At 44.2% G+C, this 17645-nt stretch overlaps 1 protein-coding gene across 1 annotated transcript in view; it reads left to right on the top strand.

The window, feature by feature from the left end:
- Positions 1–212: 212 nt before the first annotated feature.
- Positions 213–17645, top strand: part of ALPK2 (alpha kinase 2) — a 182336-nt gene continuing 164903 nt past the window's right edge. The window contains exons 1-2 of the mRNA XM_082242560.1: positions 213–274; positions 13008–14547. Of these exons, the coding sequence (XP_082098686.1) occupies positions 13129–14547 (1419 nt within the window). The 5' untranslated portion in view covers positions 213–274; positions 13008–13128. The remainder of the gene's footprint in view (positions 275–13007; positions 14548–17645) is intronic.

Raw genomic sequence — 17645 nt, 5'->3', positions numbered from 1 at the left:
AAGTATATAAATTTGGCACTTGCACTGATGACAGGCTTAGCAAACAAATATTTACTATATTTATGTATGTGCCTAAAGATATTTATTGCTAGTCATAGTAAAATGCAACTACCGTCAGAATAATGTCTTGTGTGTAAGCTTACACTTCAAGAGCGCGCATGGTAGAAGTGTCGATTACATTTACTTGGCAAATAGATAAAAATAGATCAAGTCAAGGCATTAAAGGTAGAAGCTAGCATCACAAGCTTTTCATCAACCTCTGCTCAGAAATAAGGTAAGACAAACTGTTAAGTGCTTGAAAACTCAAGAGTTTCTGATCGTAATATTACTTGGAGTGGATGCCTTAATACTGGTGTCACCCGGGTGACGTGTTGTCCTCATATTCTTGGAACAGAGAATGATGGCTGTTTAAATTCCCCTCTTTATGTGAATGGCTAGCTGTGGGTGAATGCCTGGGCAGAAGATACAATGGTGGGGCTTTTGGTAGCGTAAAAGGAGAAATACTGTATTTTATGTATCTAAAAAAGAGACAAAATGGACTATGAAACCAATACAATCATGTCTCCATAGCGTACAAATAGATAATACTGCATTTAAGTCTTCAAATTTGATAGTTTGGGGCAATTCTTAATTTTGTACTTAGTTTGAATCTGTCATGTGTCGTGGAGTGAATGGAAACAATTTTGAAGGCACTTTTTTTTTTTAATTCATACTGGCACTGCAGTGAAAATGGATTCTTCTACTGAAATCTGAAATTCTATAGCGGAGATCTGCATGGATTGGGGGCAGAATTCTTGTCTGTGCCTGGACACTGCAGATAAGTATTCCAAACAGCCACAACTGAAGAGAATCTAAGTGCCGTGAAGACATACAACAGCAGCCTTATTAGACCTTGAATGGATGCATATAGTTTGCTGACGTACTGTGTTTCAAAGAGAACTATCATGCTTTTTTTGACAATATTGTTTTTACCTTTGTTCTTTTGTATGTCACTAACAGCCTATAGTCTCTTTCAGTTAATTCCTGTCTATTAGGGATCAGCAATTCTGCTTGCGATTGGCTTGCAAACTGTTTCATGCATCCTCATTGATTTTTAAAAATGTTGCCGTAAAGCCAATTAAGGTCTATGGGCAGAGCAAAACCTGTTGTTCAATCCTAGCAATTTTTAGGGATAATAAACAAGCTATTGGCAAATAAAAGGCATGGGAAACCAGGCACTGCTATGGGGCCAGGTACTAATGCCAGAATTGAAGCACAATATATTGCTTCCCTTAAAAAATTGTCAGCTCTCCCTAAGAGATCACATTTCTACTGACAATATGGCTGTCATGAGCCCACTCTTTTGTATTGAGAGAAATGGTTTATCCATTTCTTCAGATTATTGCCTCTTGGGACTCACTGACCAGGGCAAAGTCACTATACTGTGGGTTGTTCCTAAATTCTGGGGGTGAAACTACATACATATGTTCCAGTGGCAGCTGTATGTCACTTCTCAAGGTAGGCAATGCACAAGGTGACAATGTAGGAGAGCAGTTGACGGACAGGGTCATAGTATTGTCACCCCATAACAGTGACAGAAAGGGTTAGTGTCCCTTTTACAGTGGTCTCCACCCTGTTCATAGCCAGTCTGGGCTGGACATCCTTTTCCTTACCATATAAAGTGGGGGAAAAACAGCTAAGCAGTGTGGTGCATGAGGAAAACGGGGAAAGCTAGCCATAAAGATATGCATTAGGTGGTAGAAAGATAGCCACGTGCTTCCCCATCCTGAGCATTGTTCAGCAATGTCAGTGTAATGGAATGTGGGAGTAGCCTAAGCATGGAGTCAAACTTGGAACACCGTCAACCAATGTGCCTGTGCAGGACCAGGTGTATTGTGGAAATAATTGTTCTACCAATTATAATTTGTTGTTAAGTAAAACATTCAGAAAAGCAAGTTCCCTGACTGGACATTTAGTTAACGGGCAAGCTGGGCCGTATGATATACCTAGAATGGTGTAGAGCAGTGGTCTCCAAACTGTGGCTTGTGGGCCGAATGAGGCCCTTTGCTTGCCTTTATCCAGCCCTCGGGGCACTATTTCTCCCATTGACACCAACAAGGGGGCACCATTCTTTCCACTGACACCAACAGTGTGGAACCATTCTTCTCACTGACACCAACAATTGGGTTATTTTTCCTTCCACTGACATCAATGATGGGATACTAGTCCTCCCACTGACACCAGCAATGTAGCATAATTCCTCCCACTGATATAAACATTTAGGCACAATTCATCCCACTAATACCAATGATAGGGCACTATTCCTCCTTCTACTGGCTACAGGCACTATGTAATCTTTGTACTCCCACTAACAGTGGGGCATTTTCTACTTCCATCGACCACTCCGGCCCCCCTAAAGTGTGAGGGACAGTTTAGAAAGTTTGGAGACCCCTAGTGTAAAGGGGTTCTCACATCCAAGAGGGGCTATACAAAGCAAGGGAAGATGTCCGATGTCTGTTCTTGTGGCCCTCTGAGTGAAAGAGTGAGGAGGATTCTGCTGCTGTTCTGGAATGTATTTGGTGAAGACTGGTCCAGGAAGCAATATGCCCTTTCAGTCCCCCTGCTACAGAGTTACCCATGGACTGTAATGTTGCATTCACCATGGCGCATATGGCCATGCAGAATCTTCTAGGCCCTGTGGTCACAAGATGCCATTGAGTCCCTTAGCAGTACAAGACTATTTGTTAGCACAGCCTCTCAGGTCCCATGACGTACAATAGGCCTGCTGGCACGGGAACTGCTCATCAACTGCCATTATAATGTAGAGTTGAATGTGCCCTTTTAATCTGGGTACCCATCCTGCAGGCGTGCAATAGCTCTCCCCTAGAATTCAGGGATAGAAGAAGCTGAAGAAGCTTGTGTGACGAGTGAAACGCGCCAGAGTTACATCATCACGCATGACGCATTGACACAGACAGGAACCATCAGACCGGCTCTACATCCGTTTACAAATCAGTTATCATGAAGGAATGTGGACGTGGTAATAGACTTGTATGAGAAGCGGTGGTTTCAGGATCAACTGGATGTAGTTAACTAACCTGTCGGAAAGTGGAGATATCTCTGCAAACAACTGTTAGCAGTACATCTATCTGTCTCCCATCCCATCCCCGCTTAGCATCCCTTCTACAATTAGATCTGCACACCACCCATACCCGCAATCATCCATCACTCACCTGCTCCAGGTCATCTTGTGCGCTGCTTTGTATTTAATCGGATGGCTTACACTGCTTGCAATTTTGGAACTGTATGCTAACTGACTGAGGGTCTGATTTACTTCCGTGCAGCATGTAAATGATTGGAGCATACATTCACTCCGAACACCCATTTGAATGGCCTCAGCTCTATTGGATTGACTTTTCCCTGTTTTAAAAGCAGATCTGCTGCTGTGGACTGTGAAAGTATCGGCCGTTTCCATATACCCTAGAACCCTACTTACGACCATTATCATGGTAATTCAGGTATTGGTGTATGGATGAAGAAGTGTCTGGTGCAGTTGCCTGTCTGTGGTGACAACATTGTGGTATTTTCTAAAATTTCTATTTTTTGAATAAAAATAATTTTGCATTTTTAAAAATGTTTTTCTCCTCTGTGATGAAACTCTTGAGGACTCTTTCCTAATGACATTTTAAGGGATAGAAGGTGGAGTATTCTGAGTTTAAGAGCTATGGCAGAGCTCAAGCAAAATGTAGGAGCTGTATTTGAATGGGTTTCCTCTCTGGGGTATCCAGCTTGAGGCTGAAGAGGAATATATAAGCCTTACATAGAGGACCTGGCTACTGGTGTGTGAATACTGCAATATCCCCTCCTTACACCCTACCTGGGAACAGTTGTTTTCTGTTAGACACCATTACCATTGAGATGGACTGAGAACTTGTTAAGTTACATTCTGTTCTTTAAAATGTATATGGAAGCATGATGTACCAATTGTGTGGACTGATTGCATATAGCATATGATTCTGCAAGGATTTATGTCTCCGTGTGATGGGGCTAAAGTTCACTTTATTGTCAAAAGTATTGGGACGCCTGCCTTTACAAGCACACAAACATTAATGGCATCCCAGTCTTAGTCCCCAGAGTTCAATATTGAATTGGCTCACTTTTTGCAGCTATAACAGCTTCAACTCTTCTGGAAATGCTGTCCGTAAAAATTACGAGTGTGTCTATGTGAATGTTTGACCATTCTTCCAGAAGCACATTTGTGAGGTCAGGCACTGATGTTAGGCGAGAAGACTCACTCTCCTTTATTTCATTCCAAAGGTGTTCTATCTGGTTTAGGTTGGGACTTTGTGCAGGCCAGTCAAGTTCCTCTACCCCAAACCAGCTCATCCATGTCTTTATGGATCTTGTTTTGTGCACTAGTCCAAATCATTTGGTGGAGGGGGTATTATGGTGTGGGTGGTTTTTTTAGGGGTTGGTATTGGCCCCTTGGCCACTTAGTTCCATTGAAGGTAACTCTTAAGGCGTCAGTATACCAAGACATTTTGGACAATTTCATGCTCCCAACTTTGTAGGAACAGTTTGAGGATGCAGGGGATGCCAGTGCACACAGCAAGGTCCATAAAGACAGGGATGAGTGAGTTTGGGGTGGAGGAACTTAACTGGCCTGCACAAAGTTCTGACCTTAATCCGAACACCTTTGGGATGAATTAGAGCAGAGACCATGAGCCAGGCTTCTCGTCCAACATCAGTGTCTGACCTCACAAATGCGCTTATAGAAATAATGGTCAAACATTCCCATAGACACACTCCTAAACCTTGTGGACAGCCTTCCCAGAAGAGTTGAAGCTGGTAAAGTGGCAAAGGGTGGGCCAACAATATTGAACCCTATTAAAGTTCATGTGCGTGTAAAGGCAGATGTCCTAATACTTTTGACAATATTGTGTATGGTATGTATATCAAGTAGTTGCATTTGCTGCATGGTGGCAGGCAGCCTTTTTAGGTGGCATTGGGAAAGCCATTTCATTATTCACATCTAAAACTAGGGAAGAAAAGAAAGCAGCAATTTCTGGTCTAGGATGGCAGACAGCAGTCTTTTCTTGTTGCACCTTCATTGTTACTAAGCACCTTTGTGTAGCACCCTACATGTAGGTGCTAGGTAAAATATAGTGTGATTTTGTCTGCCTAACAGCAGAGCAATGATTTATTTTGGTCAGGTAGGTTGTCATGGCTCCCACTTGCGTCTGCTGAGAGGGGAGTCTCCCCACTGGCCATGTGAGAGGCTTTTCATTGGGCAGTGGAGGAAACTTAATCAGAGACACATTAAGGCTTGTAACTACCTCAGAAGGCAGATTCTGCCACAGAGGATTCTGGGAGTGGGTATAAGTTTGAGGGGAGCACATGATTCATTGTCTTTGGTGAGAAGCAGAGTCCCAGGAGGGGGAGTACGGCTGTCTCTCCTCCTGTAAGAGGAAGCGGGTGTCTCGGGGTGCTGCCTGAGAGTCCAGAGGGTGCTGAGTTGAGCTGAAGGGGATCCGGCGTGCCGAGAACCAGCGGAGAGAGAGAGGGGTCCAGTCCCAGGAAAGCCTACACAGGTCGTGAGTACTGAGGATTGCCCCTGGGGGTCTGCCTAGTGTCAGTGGGGGACAATTCCGGAGAAGGTTCTGGGATCCAATTGTCAGCTACCTCTAAAGGGGGTGCTTGGTCAGAGGACCCTGAAGTTAAAGGGGGTATCTAGTCAGAGGGCCCTGAAGTGTTAAAGGGGGCGCCCGCAGTTTGGGCCCTGAAGAGTCAGTATACAGTGTGGAGTATACCAGTTGAGAGTTGAAGCATCACAGGAATTCACAAAGAGCTACCTCAAGCCAGCACAGGGCTGGAGGGAGCTGTTCAGCGACTTTTGGAGTAAAGCAGTGTCTTAAGTCAAGTATTCTACAGTCCTAGATCTTCTGAACTAAAGTCGAGGTTCCAGCACAGCTTGCAGTGTTACAGTGTATTAAAGCGTCAGGAAGCGTTGGCTAGGGTCGGCTGGCGTCGAGACAGCGCTAACAAGCACATTTTTGCTAAAGACTCCCAAAAGTGTACCTAGCTGAGCCAGAGGAGTATCCCACTCATTCCCTTCTCCCTAAAATACAATAAAACAACCAAACAAAAATAACGGGATTTTCATTGTCTCAGTGCTCACACCTGGGGTCACAGCTCACATGGGCTGGAGAGGTAACCGGTAACAATGGCAGACCCACCTCAGGCTCAATGCCTGGAAAACCTGCTACATTTGTATTATGGGCCTCTGTGAGGACGCAATGCACTCCTGCATTGACTTGGAACCAGGGGCAGACTGGCAACTTTCGGCCCAGAGGGCAAGTACAAACCAGAGGCCCATGGTGCAGTGACCCAGGCCCCCTCCCACTCTCCCTCTTCACGTCCTCCTCCTGACCCCCATTCCAGGCTAAAACCCTGCTCCAGGTACTCTCTACTCACCGGCTGAATCTGGCCAGCAGAGGGCAGTTGGGGGGGAGCTGGGACAGCTCGGTTAGGGCTGGCTAGGGGAGGAGAGTTGCCAGTGGGGCATGGAACCGGCCTCTGCTCAGACAGTTTAAACCTTCTATGCTGGGGAGGGATGCCTGTGCTCTGTCCTTGTCTTCAACCCGCACTCAGCAGGTCAGTGGTGGGGACTTTTTACTTCTCTTCACCAGGAATCCTTTACACATGTCTGTGGCAGAAGCAGTGCAGCCTTTTTACAGGACATCAGAGTGGCCCAAGGGGCAATAGCCCCCCTGCCCCCTGGCCCAGTCCTCCCCTGCTTGGAACCACGTGTGTACTGATGCCTCAGATGTCTACGCCTGCCCAGGCCTGGAGGTTGCAGGGAACCAGTTGATTTGCTGGAGGTTTGCTGAAGCACAGAATAAGGTATTTACTCCTTATTCCGGCATCCCTAGACATAAAAAGCATTTATGTTTTGGCGGCCCCACTGCAAGGGTAGATTGGGCTTTAAGAGTTGGGCTTTAGGAAGACTCCTTTTATCCTCCCACCTTGCCCTTGAAACATAGAAGAAACAATCCAGGGGATTGCTATGGGCAGTGATAGCGGTTCTTGTGTCAGTTACTTTTATCCTCGGGTGATTGATCCGACCTGGCCGGAGTTCTATGTGAAGAATTGAAGTGTGATGTTACTGTCCCAAAAGGTTAACAGTGAGCACAGTAGCCGTGAGTCCCAGATCTCTTAATACCCTGGTGAATGATTTATGTCGGAATACATATCGGAAAAAGAGCTGACACGACACTCTAGAGTCCTGACAAATCCCCCAAATTTTTTGTGAACCGTGTCCCCCCCCCACCATACACCGGATCTGATCCCCATGCTATCCTTCGTATTCAGTTTTCCATGATGCGTCTGTTATTACAGAAGTCCTCTACAAGAGACATTTATATATAACTAACTTTATGGGACTTACTGAGCTTACCTGGATTGTGCTACGTGTTAATGGTGCATCTGTGCTCTAGCGATTATTCCTGGACTGTGCCTTCCAAGTGTCCTTTCTTAGCAGGGACCGTCCCACAGGATGTAACTGAGTGCATTCAAGACATCGCATCAAATGTGTGCCCTTCTCTTTCTTGTGGCTGTAGGTTAAAGCTGAATTCTAGACAGACATAAAAGATATGATCTAAAATTGTACTAAAGTAACATTCATAATATTAGGTAGTAATAAAGAGCATTAATGGCCCCTACCAGCAACACCCTCCAGGAGACCCCATCAGCCTTTGCCATTACATACATTAAGTGCTGGAGGTGCTGAAACTGCGTTCCTACACATTCCCACTGAAAAAAGCCCAGGTTGAAATATTTTTTCTTACTTTGAAAATGTTTGTATATCGTCAGTACATCTCTATAGCTACAGCTGCTGTTCTTTTTCTTTCAGAATTTACGGCTCTTCATTACATTCATCAAAGAAAAGGGGGTTGATGCATACAACTTTTGCTAGTTGCAAAAGTGAAAGAACACATCCTTTGGCACCCTTTAGATGTGTATGTTTATGGTTCCATGGGTTATATGCAGACTACTCTCAGAAGATTGGACACCTGAAATGCAGAGTGACAGAACGATGAGTTAAGCCTCGTACACACGCAACGATTATCGGCCGACAGATCGTCCGACTTTTGTCCAAGTTGTGTTTTGTTGGTTGGAATGTGCCTAGACTGCACACGAATTTTCTCGGCCAACAAAATTCTACTTCAGAAGTGATGTCATGTGTTGGTTTGCTTTCTTTGTGTTTTTTCTTCACTGAGCATGCCCAGACTTGCTCATCAGATTTTTCCCTGTCGAAATCTGTACTGACTGCACGAAAATCGTCCGTTGTGTTGACGGCCAACAAAAATTTTATAGCCTGCACACCAGATTTTTTTTTGGCCGAAAAGTCGGAGTCGGTTGTCGGAAGCATCATACTAACAAGCCGAAAATCGGCAGATCGGACGTTGGCCGAAAATTCCCTGCCAATTTTCGACGCGTGTGTATGGGGCTTTAGTTACTGTGCTGCTTCTCCTTTCACTGTCCAATCACAGGCTAGAGTGGGTCTAGGATAATCTGGGCTCAAAGGAAGTGGGCTGAATAATGCTGGCCATCAGACTGAAGATATCTAGTGTCAGAAAAAAATAGCTACAAACTTTCTGGATAACACCACCTCCTGGTAGCCCTTTCAGTGGGCTTTAATGCCCAGGAGCTGGTGTGACTTCTGTATCATGTGACCATTGTGATTGTCTCTCACAGTAGTCATATAATTGGCAGCTTGTCCTGCTGGTTCCCAACTAGGTGCCGTGTTGTTGACAGTTCGGCCAGTGTGCTGCGAGTGCATGGTGGCACAGGGCACACAACCTATATCCACCGTGGACACATATGTGCAGTGGCTGGGTGTTAAAGCCCAACATCTTTGCTTCCACATATATATTTTATTCAGGTGGCAAGACCTTAAAGCGATATTAAACCCATAAGTAAACATTTATTATATTGCAGCTTACCAATTCTTAGATGTGGTGGCTGCATTCTTTTTCTTTTTTGGACTTTTTTTCTTCTTCTGTTTTCATCTGATGATCCGACCATTTAGTCTGTTGTATTTCAAAAGAACAAGCTTTCCTGTAAATGTATTGGTTTAATGGGATGAGATAAATCATTTACCACTGGCAGGGGTGCTTACAATGATCAGCTTTTATTTATTCATGTAAAACTTTTATCCCAAAAGGAAAAAAAAGCTGTTTGCTGTAACTGCTTTTAAAATGTGAGCTTGAGTTTTGGCTTCAATTTGTTAGTGTATTTAAATCTGATAGAATATTTGACACTCCCCTCTCCCACAGACTGACAAGGCTGCTGTCTGCTGTGCCCCCTGTGCTTGTTCATCCACAGTGGAAACACTTTAATACAGGAGGTGTGTTACTGGTCGGTCAGATTACAGGTGAAAAAAGAGGGAAAAAAACTAAAAAAATAAAAGAAAACAAATGCAACCACCACATCTAAAAACTGGTAAGCCGCAATGTATTACATTTTTGTTTTGGGATTTAATACCATTTTAAAGGACTGATGCACTGGAAATGGAAGGTAGTTCCCTGTGCTTATTTCTTAAGGCTGAACTCCAGGATAGTTTAAAATGTACCTTTGCAGTGGCCCATTCCCCATACATGCACATGCACTACAAGGGTTAAATTCTCATTTGGTCTAGGGGTAGAGGAATAATCAATAACACTTTCATTTATTTCCCTTTCTCTGGAAGCCAGCACCTTTTTCCACTCCCAGGATGTGGGTGGTCCCGCACTCTAGTACAATGCATTGTAAATAATAACATTGAAAAGCCTGCAACTGGCAGAGCATTGAAGGGAAGCAGTTTCAGGCGAAACACGTTGAGGCGGGGTTACGTAACCACTGACATCACTTCCAGTGATGCAATATCTGGCCGGTGACACGCACTCCAATCCTCCATGTTGGGAGAGGGTAGCCGGCAGGGCATTAAAGGAAAGCAGCTTCAGGCGAAACACGTTGAGGCGGGGTTACGTAACCACTGACATCACTTCCAGTGATGCAATATCTGGCCGATGACACGCACTCCAATCCTCCATGTTGGGAGAGGGTGGCCGGCAGGGCATTAAAGGAAAGCAGCTTCAGGCAAAACACGTTGAGGCGGGGTTACGTAACCACTGACGTCACTTCCAGTGATGCAATATCCAGCTGGTGACATGCACTCCAATCCTCCATGTTGGGAGAGGGTGGCCAGCAGGGCATTGAAGGAAAGCAGCTTCAGGCAAAACACGTTGAGGCGGGGTTACGTAACCACTGACGTCACTTCCAGTGATGCAATATCCAGCTGGTGACATGCACTCCAATCCTCCATGTTGAGAGAGGGTGGCCGGCATAGCATTGAAGGAAAGCAGCTTCAGGAGAAACACGTTTAGGCGGGGTTACGTAACCACTGACGTCACTTCCAGTGATGCAATATCCGGCTGGTGACACGCATGCCAATCCTCCATGTTGGGAGAGGGTTGCCGGCAGAGCGTTGATTGACCCACTGCTGGAATTCATTGGGTGCCGGCTAGGGCACCGGAACATGTTAGTGATATTTTATTATCTTTTTCTGTGTTATTTTAAAGTGGTTGTAAAGGCTGAAGGTTTTTTTTTTTATCTTAATGTATTCTATGCATTAAGATAAAGACAACCTTCTGTGTGCAGCAGCCCCCCTCAGGCCCCCTAATACTTAGCTGAGCCCCATCTCTATCCATCGATGTGCACGACTGCCTCGGCTGAGCGGGACTTTCCCTCCTAACTGACTGAGACACAAAAACTGTGCCATTGGCTCCGGCTGCTGTCAATCAAAGTCAGTTAGCCAATCAGGAGAGAGAGGGGCCGGGCCGAACCACAGCTGTGTGTCTGAATTGACACAGAGAGCTGTGGCTTGGCTCGGGTGCCTGCATAGCAAGCTGCTTGCTGTAGGAGTACTCAACAGTAGGGAGGGGCCAGAAGAGTGACCCGAGAAGAGGAGTATCGGGGCTGCTCTGTGCAAAACCACTTCACAGAGCAGGTAAGTATAACATGTTTGTTATTTTTAAAAGATAATAAAACGAGACTTTACAATCATTTAACTATTAAACTTGTTGAGCAATGATCCGGTTTCTGGCCTTTTATCCCTGGCCCATAGCCAAAACAAGAAGTAAGAAGAAAACCCTCCAAGGGGAGGGAATCCCCTGTTAAGACCAGGGGCACCAAAACTAGTGTCTCCATTGGAAGATTTTTTCAATATTCCTGTTGTGGTGACAACCCAAAATTTGGGGGTTTCTTTCACTTTCACATTTACTGATAACAGTAAATAGGACAAATGGAGAAGGGGAATCTCCCTAAAGGTTCTTCTAATTCATCTCCACATAATCTAAAACTTAAAAAAAAAGTTTTGCAATAAGTTATACTTTACATTGTGGGAAAAGTTTGAGGGTAAGAACAACCTAAGAGTCAGGTTAAGGTTGGGGGTCAGGAGGTGTGGGGACTTATTTTAATTGTATACTTGTTATTGACACTTAAAATTCCAAGCTATGAACTACCTGGCACTGGGTTTCCGGCTCCAAAGCTCAACATACTACAGGAAGTTTGAGTACCATGGTGTAGGTAAGGTGAGGTGAGGTGCAGCATGGTGCAGCAGCAGTAGCTCACACAGCCAGTTGAAATATACAATTTATATTGAAGTAATGCAGCAACAGTTCACAATAACCTGGTTGGACAGCTACCTAGCCGGGCACACTCGCAGTTGCCAATAACATGCAGAATGCGGCCTGGCCATTTTGTGCCCAATCAGGAATATAACTAGGGTGTTGCCTACCTATGCTTTCCCTCCTCCTCCTCCTCAGGAACCTTTCCCTATCTCTAGTACTGTCCCCAACAAACAGGGTACGTTTCTCTACTCTACCCACTTGCATAGTGTGCCAAACCCAGGGGCCAGGGTCCTAAATTGACTCTGCCAGACCTAAGATGGCAACCAGTGTCACATGGGTGGCCAGCATCCAACTGCCCCCTTGCTGACGTCACTTCGGCCCCCTGTGTTTCAGGGTGGTTTCAGAAAGTGGGGCAGCCAACTTGCTCCTCCAGACTCTCGGATTCTGCAGCTGCTGGTTGGCACAGTGACATAAACGACCATCTCAGGAGGACATCATTGCTGAGCCTGTTTACTCTGTAATCCTGTATGTGTTTTTAACCATTGCCTTATAATAAAATTGCTGACATACTGCACTTAGAAGCACCTTTCTCTGCAAAGCTTGAGTGCTTGTCAGCTTGCTATCCTGCTATCTTGGATGATCCTGAATGTATATAGCACCTGGAAGACCCTTCTAGCATAAGCGCTCCTACTTATCATTCTCCATCAACAAATTGGATCCCTGCCCCAATGACTGAGGAAACCATAGAGGAACCCTGTTCCTCATGATTTCCTCTCCTGCATTGCCACTGCAGTGGAGACAGCAGACTCCACCTTCCTAAAATACTGTAAGATAAATGGATGGAAGATAATCAAAAACTTTTAAGTTCCATAAATCTATTTTTCTGGTCATATCCATCTATTGCAAAAATGACTTTACTAAAAGTCAACTTCTTATATAAACAAATGTTCAACTTATGGAAACCTTCCAACTATTTAAAATGCTATGTTTTTTAGGGGCCTAAAGCCTGGTACACACTATGAGTTTTTTTCCGTTCAACCCAGCGGTTCAACTGTCAGCTCCGGCCAATGATCCCACATTGGCTGAGTGCCCTAATTGGGAGCCAGGCGGATGCTGGTTTTCCAGCATGCTCTTCCCACAGAAGCCGGCCAAATGGCCGGCTTCTGTCGGACGGGCTGCCATATACATGGGGCCAAATGTCAGCCTTTTTTTCATTGAACTGGCTGATGTCGCCCCGGATTCGGCCCGTGTGTACAGGGCTTTAGATGTATTGACTTAATAGCAAAAATTCATCCATTAGCAACTAAGAAAAAGTAATTTTTGCAAAGTAACTGAACAAATTGTTTTCTATTATAGGAGAACTTTAAAGCAATCAGGACAAGTCAAGTGTGGCTTGTGAACATAAATCAACCTACAGCTAATAATGCAATTACCTTAATTTTCATGCATTCACAGTGCAGACACAATTCAAAGACTCATGGAAGGGGATTCAACTCTGATTGGGGTCAATGACAATACACCAAAGAGTGACTCTCCACCGGATCCGGAAGGGGATTCAAATTCGGTTGAGGTCAATGACAATACACCAAAAAGTGACTCTCCACTGGATCCCTTTGTAGCATTGAGAGGCCTGGCATTCCTTCATATAGAGGCCACAAGTGACCACAGCTCGGACGATGACACAAACTTTGACACAGAAGAAGATGAGCCAACTTTCTTTACAGGTGATACCCTCTTTATACTGGAGGATGTCGATCCTGATACAGAAAATTGCCAATTTGTACTCTGTCCAATGATTCCATATAGTGCTGAAGCTTCACTAAACAATGAAGACTCAAGTCAAAAAACAAATGGGGACCTAGTACCACATGGCTCACAGTCTCATAGGTTTAGGTGCCATACCAGTAATGTTGACCATCATTATTGCATGCTGCATGGTTCTAAATATTGCTGCAGAGCCCCAGAGCCAAACTGGGATGTTAAAGGAACTATAGAAAAGGAACTTTATGACGATTGTCTCAACTATTTGGAATGTTCTGATGTCATGACGGATTATACCAATGGAATCTGGCTGAGTGCACTGCTAGGCAATGAGTCCGTCTTTTTACTGGAAACCGACCAAGATGAGGAGACAAAAGTGAGCCAAAACGAGAGTGATGTACTCCCGAGTGGTGTGACCTGTGTAAATGAAGGATCGAGTAACACTTTAGCTATGGATGATTTAGCTAGCCTCTGTGTCAGTCACTCAAAAGCACCAGCAGTAGATGAAAAGGGAGACCTTTCTGGAGATCTTCTAGAAGCTCTGGAGACAGAGATGGTGATTACGGTGGGGCACCAACAGAACAATACTTCCAGTCCGCAAAAAAAGGAGAAATGTAAACTTCCTTATGCCTCTGCAGCCATTCAAGATGACCAGGCAGGAATTGGGGTGGAAAACAGCCCAGAAGAAGACCGATTGGCATCGATGAAACGCAGCAACAGTAATCTATTTATGGAACTGTATTTGGTGACAATGACAGATGAACCAGGATCAGATCAATTAACATGTGATTGTTCTGAGGAAAGAGAACAGGGGGTGGAAAAACCAATATTGGAGGAGGACATGATTGATAAGCAATGTCCAGGAATTCATAAAGAAGAGGAAGTCCACCAACTGTCTGAGGGAGAAATTCAAGATCAGTTTACTCTGGAAAGCACTCAATTTTATGACAGTGGGCAAAGCCAGATGCAAGAGGAGCAATTAATGGAAGCTGATATTGCTGTAAAACACGTGGATATAAAGAGCCTGTGTACAATAGAAAGTGCAGAAGAAGATCATACCAAGGAAGACGATCATATCAAAGAAGACAATCGTATCCAAGAAGATGATCATACCAAGGAAGACAATCATACCAAGGTAAAACATCGCACCCACATACATTACTACTAAACTACAGCACCCTGAATTTAAATTGAAGTGTACAACATTCCTTTTGCCTTAAGCTCACCGCACACATTCCAATCTGACTGTACAATCTCCTTTAAATCTACCAAATCTGTAGTGTGTAGGCCTGCTTGAGTGGATACAAATTGATTGTATGGTTTACGTAGGTCCTTATAATACATATAACATAGCGATGGTAAATCTATGGGAGATTGTACAAAAAGTCAGATTTTATTGTGAGCTTAAAGTGACCCTGTCATGAACACATTTTTTGGAAATGAGCACACCTGGAAAAAAAGCAAGCACCGCTCCATTTATGAGAAATCTTCATATAGGGGTTATTTACTTAAATTGGAGAGTGCAAAATCTGGTGAAGCTTTGCATAGAAACCAATCAGCTTCCAGGTTTTATTGTCAAAGCTTAATTTAAAAAAAACTAAAGTTATAAGCTGATTGGTTACTAGGCACAGTTGCACCAGATTCTGAGTTCTCCAGTTTTAGTAAATCCTCCTCATATAGTCTAGAGGGCAACTAATACGTCCAGGAGTGTCGATCTCCTGGATCCCCAACAATGCAATAGGTGTGAAGGTGTCCTTATGCATGTTTTAATTTTTCTGATACAATCCACCTTAATCATGGAACCTAAACATCACTGGTTTACCTGCCAGTAAATGTTGGGTTTATTTATTGCCAAAAATAGATTGTGCACTTTGCAAAGTGCAATTGCTCCAGAACTTAGTAAATGAGGTACATTTTCCCTTTGCAAAAAATATCCAATCACATGCAAGGGAAATAAAAAAAACAGCATTTTTGTTTGATCATGATTGGATGATGGTAGCAAGCAGAGTTTCTGTTCATTTACCAAGATCTGGAGCAACTGCACTTGGAAAGTGCACAGTCCATTTTCCTTTAGTAAATCAACCCCGTAGTGTTGCACTGTATTAACACTCAAAAATGTGTGTTATGCGCAATGGTATGCTGTGGTGCTATTCATTCTTTTTTTGGGGGAAATTTCTTTTTATTTAGTTTTTTATACACAAATGCAAAACAAAGTACACAAAACAGACAATCAGCACTACAACGTCACAGCACCAGCAACCCGCAGGGCTCCATTAACCACTTGCCGACCGCCGCACGACTATCTACGTCGGCGGTCAGCCCCTCACAGGCAAACTAACGTAGGGCTACGTTGCTTGCTTGTGAGGGTCTAGGGAGCGAGCGCGCGCCCCCCGGGGCGCGCTCCCGCTCCCGCGTGGTCACGGACCCCCCCGCGCGTGTGACCAGCGGACCCGATGTCCGCCGGTCACTCGGCGATCGGCGGGGGAGAGGGAGAATGTCAGGCAGCTTGTGTAAACAAACTGCCTGTCATTCTCTTCGCTGCAAAGACACTGATAAAACGGATCTGGTATGTAGATCCGTTGATCAGTGTCTTTACAGCTAGAGCCACAGCCAATCACAGTAGAAACCACGCCCCTAGGGACACACACAGCCCCTCCCTTCCAAATAAAGTTAACCCCTTCACTACCAGTGTATTTTTACAGTAACAGTGCATATATATAGCACTGATTACTGTAGAAATGTCACTGGTAACCCCAAAAGTGTCAAAAATGTCAGTCAAGGGTCCGATCTGTCCGCCGCAATGTCGCAGTACCGCAAAAAAAATCGCAGATCGCCGCCATTACGCGTTAAAAAAAAAAACAACAAAAATGACAAAAATCTTTCCCTTTGTTAGTAAACGCGATAACTTTTGCGCAAACCAATCAAAATACGCTTTTTGCGATTTTTTTTACCAAACATAGGTAGCATAAAATAAATTGGCCGAAAATTTTTAAAAATTTTGATTTTTACATTTTTTTTGGGGGGAATTTCATATAAAAAAATGTGAAAAATATTGTTATTTTTGCAAAATTGACGCTCTTTTTTTGTTTATAGCGCGTGATCAAAAAATCGCACAGGTGATCAAATACCACCAAAAGAAAGCTCTGTTTGTGGGAAAAAAAGGACGTCAAATTCGTTTAGGTACAGCGTCGCACGACCGCGCAATTGTGCGTTAAATTCACGCAGTGCCGAATCGCAAAATACCCCCTGGTCGGAATGGGGGTAAAATCTTCCGGGGCTTAAGTGGTTAAATACATTCAGGTTTCTCATAAAAGGGTATGAGTTTGCTTCACAGTATTCACAGGCTGGTATTCATTCCAAATGGCACCCCAATGCACCTGAGTTGCAGTGCACCATAACGCACAAGCATGTGCTCCCGTGTGTTGTGGTGTATTGCGTTACCAAAAATAGTGAATTTTGGTGTATTAGGCAGCCTATTAAAATACGCAGACTGCTTTTACACAATGCATGTTAATACGTAGCATAACTTGCATGCATTAACAAATTGTAGTGAGAATCCAGCCTTGCTTTGTGTAACGGAACCGCGACCCCACAATGTGCTTGTGTGCTTCCGTCAGAATAATACGGCTCCTTTCAGTCTTGGACATACATATCAGATATTCTAGCCACCCCCATACAAAACTAGCCGAGAATAGCTTGTATAAGATCTGGAACATATATTGAACAAACTCACACCAAATTATTACTCCACCAGGTCAGGTGCCTGATTACATTATTATATGCAGATTAAATTGTGTACAGAAATATAATTAACATGTCTAAAGAACAACCAACACAAACAGTATTCTGTGATTTAATTACCTTGAGCTAATTAACTAGCAGACTTGCCATCATCAAGCTCATGAAGTACAATACAGATTATTATAAGTGTAAACATGTCCCCATAGTAGACAATAGGTGAGTTAATCAGCACAATTAACAATGTGTGGAAGACAGGTGGTTGAGCTGATGACATTAGCATCTGCCATGAGTCTGACAATGCGGAGCAGTCCCCTATTGGCAAAAGGCAGCTAGACCTTTAACATGGATCCTAGGTCTAGAATCCCAGAGTCTGTGTGTCTTGGGGAGATGTGGACTTGAATCCAACGTAACATTACTCCAAGGGTCCCCCCAAGCATGCACCGCCACAAAGAGCAGTGTTCCCTCACAAGCCAGGGCCCATAGTCAGTAGGC

The sequence above is a fragment of the Pelophylax lessonae genome (genome assembly GCF_965119305.1).
Source record: "Pelophylax lessonae genome assembly, chromosome: 1".
In the NCBI taxonomy this organism is placed as follows: Eukaryota; Metazoa; Chordata; class Amphibia; order Anura; family Ranidae; genus Pelophylax; species Pelophylax lessonae.
Note: the sequence above shows the minus strand (reverse complement) of the source record. Positions and strands in the feature narration are given on the sequence as shown.